Source organism: Clarias gariepinus, chromosome 26 (genome assembly GCF_024256425.1).
Source record: "Clarias gariepinus isolate MV-2021 ecotype Netherlands chromosome 26, CGAR_prim_01v2, whole genome shotgun sequence".
Classification (NCBI taxonomy): domain Eukaryota; kingdom Metazoa; phylum Chordata; class Actinopteri; order Siluriformes; family Clariidae; genus Clarias; species Clarias gariepinus.
The window spans coordinates 339116-349301 of NC_071125.1; the positions used below are offsets into that span (position 1 = coordinate 339116).

A 10186-nucleotide genomic window follows, 5' to 3' on the forward strand; every position below is an offset into this window, starting at 1 on the left:
TTATCATACACTATAACTCAAATGATAGGAAACAATAACACAGCGAGACACTGGAGGGTGTCAGAGACAAAATTACTGTAATTCTGACTCCATGTTATTAAATCCACCTGCATTATACTGTATATGAACAATGTTGTGTGTGACAGTTTAATCTTGTAATATGGGATTCAACTATATGTAATGTTTGTACACAAGATTTATGCTATAGGGTTTATCCTTTTGACCCAGGAAGTGTCTTTAGTTATCACACATCAGACTGAGTCAGTGAGATCAGTCACAATCAGCCATAACATTATGACCAGTGAGAGATGAACTTCCTCTGATCACCAACTATACAGCAGTAATCTGGTGACAGGATCATGGGCACACAGGGCTCACTCACGCCCACAGGGACCAAAGGCTCGTCCGGTCTGATCTCACAGAAATACCAATGCAGCACAAATCAGTGGAAAAGATCAACCCTTCAATTTTACAGTATGTGTATAGCGCTTTGTCAATTGTTAATTGTCGCGAAGCAGCTTCACACATTCAAAAGAATTATTTAAGTTTTCATGAGATGTGAATGTGTGTGAACCAAAATGATAAGATTGTCCCTGATGAACAAGCCGAGGGCGACGGCGACAGGGGCAAGTGACAAAAAACTCTGATCATTAACTAGAGAGAGAGAGAGAGAGAGAGAGAGAGAGAGAGAGAGAGAGAACTTTACATAAATAATATAAACATAAATCCATAATGTTACAGGATGGATTATATTTGTTAAAATATATATATATAGTGTGTGAAAAAAATTATTTCTTTGTGTACAGTATGTGTGAGTGAGAGAGTGATAAAGTGTGAACACAGTGCATGAGGTCTCGGCCCATCTTTCTGTTAAAGCAGCTTGTGGCCATTTATAACCTTTAGTGGTGATAATAAAGCCATACTGGATGTTCTCTCCAGCTGTGTGTGTGTGTGTGTGTGTGTGTGTGTGTGTGTGTGTGTGTGTGTGTGTGTGTGTGTATGTGTGTGTGTAGGTGTGTGTGTGTGTGTGTGTGTGTGTGTGTGTGTGTGTGTGTATGTGTGTGTGTAGGTGTGTGTGAGTGTGTGTGTGTGTGTGTGTGCGCATGCGTGCATGTGTGTCTTTCAGTGTAAAAATATACATTCATGACTCACTCTCTTCCTGTTTTAATAGTTTGACGCTCTTGTGGTGACAGTAAAGATCTTTTCAAGAACATCTTTTAATTCTCAATTTTAACTCTTTTAACCCTTTGACACACACACACACACACACACACACACACACACACTGTTCTAACTGAAGAAGAGATGAAGACGCTGCACTTGGCTCTGATTCTGCTCTCGCTGTCCGGTATGAAACATCATCTCACTCTTAGACAGAATTATTGTTCAGAGTTTTAACTGTGTGCTGATTGATGTTACAGTGTGTACACTCAGTTACTGGACACACACACACACACACACACACACACACACACACACACACACACACACTCACACTATACTGTATAATATTAGTGAATGTTTTACTTTGATCTGATTAAAGATTGTAATCGTGGAGTTTCATGAACACATGATAATTAATCTTAAACAAACCAAACACAACTGAGTCCACAGTCCTGTAATTAAATCATCTGCATAGCTGTTTATGAGATGTACAGTGGTGTGAAAAACTATTTGCCCCCTTCCTGATTTTTTATTCTTTTGCATGTTTGTCACACTTAAATGTTTCTGCTCATCAAAAACCGTTAACTATTAGTCAAAGATAACATAATTGAACACAAAATGCAGTTTTTAAATGAAGGTTTACGTTATTAAGGGAGAAAAAAAAACTCCAAATCTACATGGCCCTGTGTGAAAAAGTGATTGCCCCCCTTGTTAAAAAATAACTTAACTGTGGTTTATCACACCTGAGTTCAATTTCTGTAGTCACCCCCAGGCCTGATTACTGCCACACCTGTTTCAATCAAGAAATCACTTAAATAGGAGCTACTTGACACAGAGAAGTAGACCAAAAGCACCTCAAAAGCTAGATATCATGCCAAGATCCAAAGAAATTCAGGAACAAATGAGAACAAAAGTAATTGAGATCTATCAGTCTGGTAAAGGTTATAAAGCCATTTCTAAAGCTTTGGGACTCCAGCGAACCACAGTGAGGGCCATTATCCACAAATGGCAAAAACACGGAACAGTGGTGAACCTTCCCAGGAGTGGCTGGCCGACCAAAATTACCCCAAGAGCGCAGGGACAACTCATCCGAGAGGCCACAAAAGACCCCAGGACAACATCTAAAGAACTGCAGGCCTCACTTGCCTCAATTAAGGTCAGTGTTCACGACTCCACCATAAGAAAGAGACTGGGCAAAAACGGCCTGCATGGCAGATTTCCAAGGCGCAAACCACTTTAAGCAAAAAGAACATTAAGGCTCGTCTCAATTTTGCTAAAAAACATCTCAATGATTGCCAAGACTTTTGGGAAAATACCTTGAGGACCGACGAGACAAAAGTTGAACTTTTTGGAAGGTGCGTGTCCCATTACATCTGGCGTAAAAGTAACACAGCATTTCAGAAAAAGAACATCATACCAACAGTAAAATATGGTGGTGGTAGTGTGATGGTCTGGGGTTGTTTTGCTGCTTCAGGACCTGGAAGGCTTGCTGTGATAGATGAAACCATGAATTCTACTGTCTACCAAAAAATCCTGAAGGAGAATGTCCGGCCATCTGTTCGTCAACTCAAGCTGAAGCGATCTTGGGTGCTGCAGCAGGACAATGACCCAAAACACACCAGCAAATCCACCTCTGAATGGCTGAAGAAAAACAAAATGAAGACTTTGGAGTGGCCTAGTCAAAGTCCTGACCTGAATCCTATTGAGATGTTGTGGCATGACCTTAAAAAGGCGGTTCATGCTAGAAAACCCTCAAATAAAGCTAAATTACAACAATTCTGAAAAGATGAGTGGGCCAAAATTCCTCCAGAGCGCTGTAAAAGACTCGTTGCAAGTTATCACAAACGCTTGATTGCAGTTATTGCTGCTAAGGGTGGCCCAACCAGTTATTAGGTTCAGGGGGCAATTACTTTTTCACACAGGGCCATGTAGGTTTGGATTTTTTTTTCTCCCTAAATAATAAAAACCATCATTTAAAAACTGCATTTTGTGTTTACTTGTGTTATCTTTGACTAATAGTTAAATGTGTTTGATGATCAGAAACATTTTGTGTGACAAACATGCAAAAGAATAAGAAATCAGGAAGGGGGCAAATAGTTTTTCACACCACTGTATATGTACAAAATGTATAATCTGAAGTAAATATTTCACATTGAAGCCTCTGTTTATTTCATTACTGTACAATACAGAACAACATGTTGTATTTCATTTCTTATTAACCCTGGAGCACCCCTGGGGTCATATTTGACCCAGACATTTACTTCACCGTTATATTCTTAAGTCAGTAAGTGTAATACAAACTAATGAAGATCCTCACTTTGCTCTAAATTCTGATTTTAGTGATTAAAACAAACATTGACTTCTCTCAAACATTGACAAACATTGACAGGCTTCCTTGGGTGTGTTGTGGTGATTGTCACCTGGACTTAGACAGCAGACTCATTAGGTGCAGTGGGCTGTGGGTGGGGTTTCTGTAGATCAGACTTGTTTATCTGGTGTATCTCATGGGGTTTGATCAGATTGGGATCTGTGGATTTGGACGCCGGGGCGTGGTCTTTGGGCTCCTTGCCTGCTGGGCCTGTGTGCAGTGGGCTGTAGTGCACAGGGCTAACATCAGCAGCATTGGCTTTACTGTGGGATTGAACTAGACAGACTATGAGAAAAGTATTTGTCACTTCCTCTTTTCGTGTTTTTAATTTCATATTTGTCATAATTAAATGATTCAGATCATTAAACAAGTTTCAATATTACACAAAGATAATCTGAGTAAATACAAAATGCAGTTCTTAAAATATATTTTCACTTATTAAGGGAAAAAGTGGTCAAAGCTATGTGAAAAAGTAATTGCCCCCTAAACCTAATAACTGGTTGTGCCACCCATGGAGCCAATAACTGCAATGAACCATAGAAATGTCTCTTTACAGACTGATAAACTGTAAAGTGCATTAATAATAAAAAAAAAATGATATGATCACACACTATATAAAGCAATAAATCACCACAACTGTTTTCATCTCCTTTATTCTCCATGTATTTCTCTACACAGGTGTTCTCACTCAGGACAGTGGATGGGGTGTGAATTATACGGTTAAGTCGATCTGTGCTGTGAGAGGATTCAGTGTCTCCATTCCCTGTAATTATTATTATCCAACATCAAATCCCAACATTCAGGTGACACAAAGGATTTGGTGCTCAAATGATGCAAACACAAAAGGGTGTCCAGGCCCTCTGTATGTTTATAACAGCTCATTAAACACCACGTCAGACTTTGAGTACGTTGGAGACGACAAATCAAACTGTACTTTGTTAATCCACAATGTACAGTTCAGTTATTCTGGAGTGTACAGATTCAAATTTATAACTAATAAGACCGGTGGCAAGTGGGTAGGTGAACCTGGAGCGACTCTACAAACTGCAGGTAAAATTTAATTATGAAATAAAAATCCAAAATATTCTTTATCTGCATAATTTAGTTTTTCTTAAATAAAAGAATGCATTAAATAACTTTAACAGCAGCTTTAATTTAATCAAGAAAGCTAATTTATCTGCTGTTTATTATTTAATACTACATGTTTATCTGTGTGTGAAATCCTGATTGAGTGACGTGGAGTCTTTCCTGCTCTCTGAAAAAGATTTAAAGGTGTCACTAATCAGGCTCAGTGGAAACGGAACCCTTAAACAAGGAGACTCGTTAAATCTGACGTGTGATGTGACCTGCACACACAGTTCCTCACAGTTTGTGTGGTCTAAGAACAACGAACAGTTAAATCCATCAGGACCCGTTCTTCACTTTCCTGCTCTAATCGTGAGGGATTCTGGGAATTACACCTGCACTTGGAAAACCAAGGAGACGTCAGGATCTAAAACCATCAGCCTTCAGGTCGAGGGTGGGTCCGTCTGCTCACAACACTCATGAATGTCTCGAGTGATTACTGAAGGAAATAAAGTGACTTGTGTTCAGTTAAATAGTCACATGTTGAATACTGAAGATGTTTTCTGTTCACCAGGTGAAAATCCTGATGCTCGGTCAGTCTGGATGATTGTTTTAGTGACAGCTGGAGTTATGTTCATGGTGTTCTCTATCCCAGCTGTGATTTACAACAGGAGGTAAAACTTTAAATTTTTTATAGACAACAAATACTGTATCTTAATAAACAACCCATTCTTACCAATTCTTCCTTATTTTGTGTCTCCTAAATGTGTGTGTGTCTGTGTGTGTGTGTGTGTGTGTGTGTGTGTGTGTGTGTGTGTGTGTGTGTGTGTGCGTGTGTGTGTGTGTGTGAGTGATTGCAGACGTGTCCACACTGAGCAGCTGAAGGAGGATGATTCAGACATCTACACCACAGTACAGTACAATACATTCACCATGAACTGATCCCACTTTCACACCTCAGTTACTTCATCCCAGATTTCTGTATGTGAATTTCACCTGAGAGCAGAAAGACACCAGATCCTTATCTCTCTAGAGCTCGTTCATATACCTCTGTGTGTGTGTGTGTGTGTGTGTGTGTGTGTACAAGTGTTTTATTTCTTTTACACCATAGCACTGTGTTCATTATTTTGTATTAAAGATTGACTTGGTCTTAAAGATGGCACAACTTTTAAAATATATAATAATGACAATAAAGGATTTGAATCCATTTTAAGACAAATGTGAAATAAATAAATATAATGTAAAAACTTTACATCGACCCTGTAAATGTATATTAAAGAATGAGATGAATATTCAGAGGACAGACTAGTGTGGGAAGTTTTTCCAGCCACACTGGGTTTGTCAGCACATCACCTCTTCCGGCAAACATTGAAGCAGAGCCGGGACGACAACAAGTAGTACTGTCCAGTGACGGCAAAAATCACGTGAGGTCTCCAAACACCAGCAGGGGCAACCAGAGGCTGAGCACAACCTTTAAAGCAAGTAGTCGTTCCTCAGCCTCTGATGATGATGATGATGATGGTGCAGTAAAAGTTGTAATAATAAAGTATAGTTTAATAGTAAAATTTAGTAGTAAAAACATAAAATATATGTATATGAAATATATTTAGTAGTTCAACATGAAATATATTAACCTCTCTCCTGTAGGTCACATGACCGCATCAATGACGATGCGACTCCTGTCATCTTTGTGACATCTTTAGAGGAAACATAATACTACACATTTGTATAAATAACAACTTCCAAAGTGTGTACAGATAAACCTTGGATTGCGAGCATAATTCATTCCGGATGCTTGTATGTCAAAACACTTTTACAAAGTAAATTTCCCCCAATAAGAAATTACGGAATTTTTTTTCCACTACACAGAAATATTCATATAAAAAATATGAAGTCAAAATAAAACAAATTAACCTGCACTTTACTTTTGAAAAAAGTAAAAAATAAATCCTGACAGAACAATGTTTCTGTTATTGTGTGTTTGTTCATGTATGTGCTGTGTCTGTGTGTGTGTGTTTGCGTTTTGTAAAGCCAAAGTAAGATGAGAAGAGGAATGACTCTCTCCTTCCCTCCTCTCTTAATTTAGCGGGCTCCTGTATGGGATGACTTTCACACACACACACTCCAATCCAGTTAGATAACCGCCCTTGTGTAGATTACTCAGACTGTTCAGATAATGAAGCGTTTAAGTTTTCTATAGATATAGTTCTCACGTCTATGTGCAGTATTTATGGACTTTCAGTTTATTTACATTACATTTAGGCATTTGGCAGACGCTCTTATCCAGAGCGACTTACATTTTTATCTCATTACACATCAAGGGCCCAACAATGGCAACTTGGTGGTTGTGGGGTTTGAACCTGGGATCTTCTGAACCGTAGTCCAATGCCTTAACCACTGAGCTACCCCAGTCCCAGAGTGTACATCAATAAAAGTTACAGATTCAAATGTTGTACTACAATTATGTGTATAATCAAAGATGATGATCATGAATTAAAATGACTAACCGTTATAAAACATGGTAAAGTGACCTAATGTTGGAATCAAAGTTACACCACTGTGTGTGTGTGTGTGTGTGTACGATTCCCATTGTGTTTGTACAAGAGGTGTCATCTGTGACAAATAAAGTATGTGCATGGATTATAAAACCAAAAACATAAAAAAATTCTTTATTTATCTTTATTGAACAAATGTTTATGGTATAACAAGATAAAGACAACTTTAACCTGCACCAATTTAATGATCTAATTTTCAGATTAACAGTGAACTAATCATCGCTTTAATAAAACTTAAACACAGAAAGGGGCGTGTAATCAGGCATCCAGACAAGAAATATTCAATAAACTATTTTAATTTTCTTATTAAGTTTATATAAGTTTTTTTTTTCTTGTAATTTAGTAAATCCTTTACATAGATTGAGAATGTTGGTCTTTACTGCTGAAAACAGGTGAGCTGTTGCACACACACTCACAGGTATTCATTCCACAGTGTATTTTAGAGTGTGATTCCTGCTCCCTGTACAGGGAATGTCGGTTAAGGGAACGTCAACAAAATCTCTCCATTTGGAACACCATGCGTCGTCACCAGTGCAGACATCGCTTCCTACATGCGTACAGTAACGTAAGCAGCTGGGATACCTGTTGCTGTTGCTGCACTGAAACATTCACACTACTGAAAGTAAATGTTTATATTTATTGAGACAAAAACTGAAAATATTACAAAGCACCCCAGTAGATCTGGTGACTGTACAGGCCATGGCAGATGTTCAACTTCACTTTCATGTTTATCAAACCACTCTGACACCAGTCTTGCTGTGTGTATTGGTACTGTACATTATCATCCTGATACACGGCACTGCCTTTGGGACACAATGTTTGAACCATTGGGTGCACATGGTCCTCCAGAATGGTTCTGTAGTCCTTGGCAGTGACGCGCCCATCTAGCACAAGTATTGGCCCTAAGGAATGCCATGATATTGCAGCCCAAACCATCACTGATCCACCCCCATGCTATCTTTTCTTTGGGGCTTCTCCACACTGTAACTGTCCCAGATGTGGGAAAGACAGTGAAGGTGAACTCATCAGAGAATGGACAATGAAACTGAAACACTGGCCAATTTAGTGTTGGAGGTTTCATGGACAAATTTGACCAGCCTGTTGGCCAATCCTCATTGATTGCACATTCCACCAGTAAGAGCAGAGTGTGGAGGTTTAATTAGCAGAGTAATAGCACAGATTTGCTTAAAACATTGCAATGCACACAACATTATGGGTGACATTCAAAAGAGGACAAATTGTTTGTGCCCGTCTCGCCGGCGCATCTGTGACCAAGACAGCAAGTCTTTGTGATGTATCAAGAGCCACAGTAGCCAGGGTAATGTCAGTGTACCACCAAGAAGGACGAACCACATCCAGCAGGAGTAAGTGTGGACGCAAGAGGAAGCTGTTTGAAAGGGATGTCCAGGTGCTAACCCGGATTGTATTCAAAAACCCAATGCGAATTGATACTGTATTGGCCGCAGAAGGAGGTCAGACACCATACCAATGAATTATTGTGGTAAAATCAGGCGTTTTAGTTTCATTGTCTCTGTAGATCTCATGACTATATTAGTTATCACTCATAAATTGCTCAATGCTGCCCCCTAGTGGTAAAACTGAAGCACTAGCGGCACTCTGTATTCACTGAATGGAGAATTTCTGCTCTGATATATTTTAATAAGTTGGAATCTGATCCTGTGTGTCTCCTGATGAAGTAAATGAAGGTAAACATGTTGTTCTGCTCTTATTAAACTATGATTTTAGTGATTGTTTGTTATCATTTTATTCTTGTTTATTATTGTGATCATTTTGAGTATAAACCCCTGTATAAAGAGAAAGTGCTGGAAAGATTACAAAACACACTGACTTGGGTAAAAGTGCTTCTGTCGGAATAGTTACTTAAAAATGTAAAAAAAAAAAAAAAAAAAATATTAATGTATTAATTTATTTACACATTACTGCGTCCTGGGGTCCGTGCTGGACTTTTTCTTCTTCTTCTTCTATTTGGTATTTTATTGGCGGTTGACAAACGACAAAATGGTGTATTACCGCCACCACTGGTATGGAGTGTGGATTAAAATGATTACCTCCCTGCTGGACTTTTTATAAGCGCGTGCTGCCTTTTACCAGAAACAGAGTGGGAGGGGCTAGGGTCGAGGAAGAGATTTGATTGGTCCAATCTAGTGTCAATATAAAAATAAACCAATCAGCCAATGAATGCTGCTTTACGGCTTGTCGTTGCTTATGGTGACAAGTATAACAGTCAGTCTAAAAAAAAAAAAAAAGTTCCTGAAAGCTAATTGTATGCTATCAAGCAAACCTGCTAATTATCTAACTTGAACAGCAAAGATTGTAAAGAACACGCACTACAAGTTATATACAGTAAAATCCTACAAAGCACTTTATATTGATAATAAACATGTTTAAAGTGCAGCTTAATCGTAATAAGCTTAATCTCAAAACATTAATAAACTAGTAAATGTGTGTTGTAGCTTCTCCATGTTATATACATAAGGTAAATAACATACAGTACTAAAAATGCACTGCTTTTACACTGAAGTCCTCATAAAGTAACGAGCCATAAGTACATCACATTTATACTGGATTAGATTATTACTTGTGCTGTATAATTGTACTACAACTGATACACAAATGAAACCTACACAACCTGAAACAGGAACCAACACACACTCGTCTGTACACACAGCATATTTAGTGAACACTTTTAGTCTCTTTGTGTTAAACCACGTCTTTTACAGTTACTTCATCTGCAGAATGATGGGGTTTTATTTCAGAGTATCCTGATTAACCAGAACATTTATTATAACAGCTCAGGAAATGGAAATGGAAACTGTACATTGAACAAAAGTCTGTTTTTGCACCACTAGATGTTCTGTGCAGCAGATCCGAATACATTTTCTGTATCTGAAGACAAACATACACTCAGTGTTGCCAACTATTTTCAACGGAAAGTAGCTAAAGTCTGCTCGAAAAGTCGCCAAATGTCGCTAGATGACGTAATTACGTCGTATTTGCATTTTGCGTGTTTTCC

At 38.5% G+C, this 10186-nt stretch overlaps 1 protein-coding gene across 1 annotated transcript; it reads left to right on the plus strand.

Moving 5' to 3' along the window:
- Positions 1-1293: 1293 nt before the first annotated feature.
- Positions 1294-5539, plus strand: LOC128513810 (uncharacterized). Its single transcript, XM_053487359.1, has 5 exons — positions 1294-1348; positions 4211-4582; positions 4797-5051; positions 5154-5271; positions 5458-5539. The coding sequence occupies exons 1-5, from the start codon at positions 1306-1308 to the stop codon at positions 5537-5539; spliced, it is 870 nt and encodes a 289-aa protein (XP_053343334.1). The 5' UTR covers positions 1294-1305.
- Positions 5540-10186: the final 4647 nt, after the last annotated feature.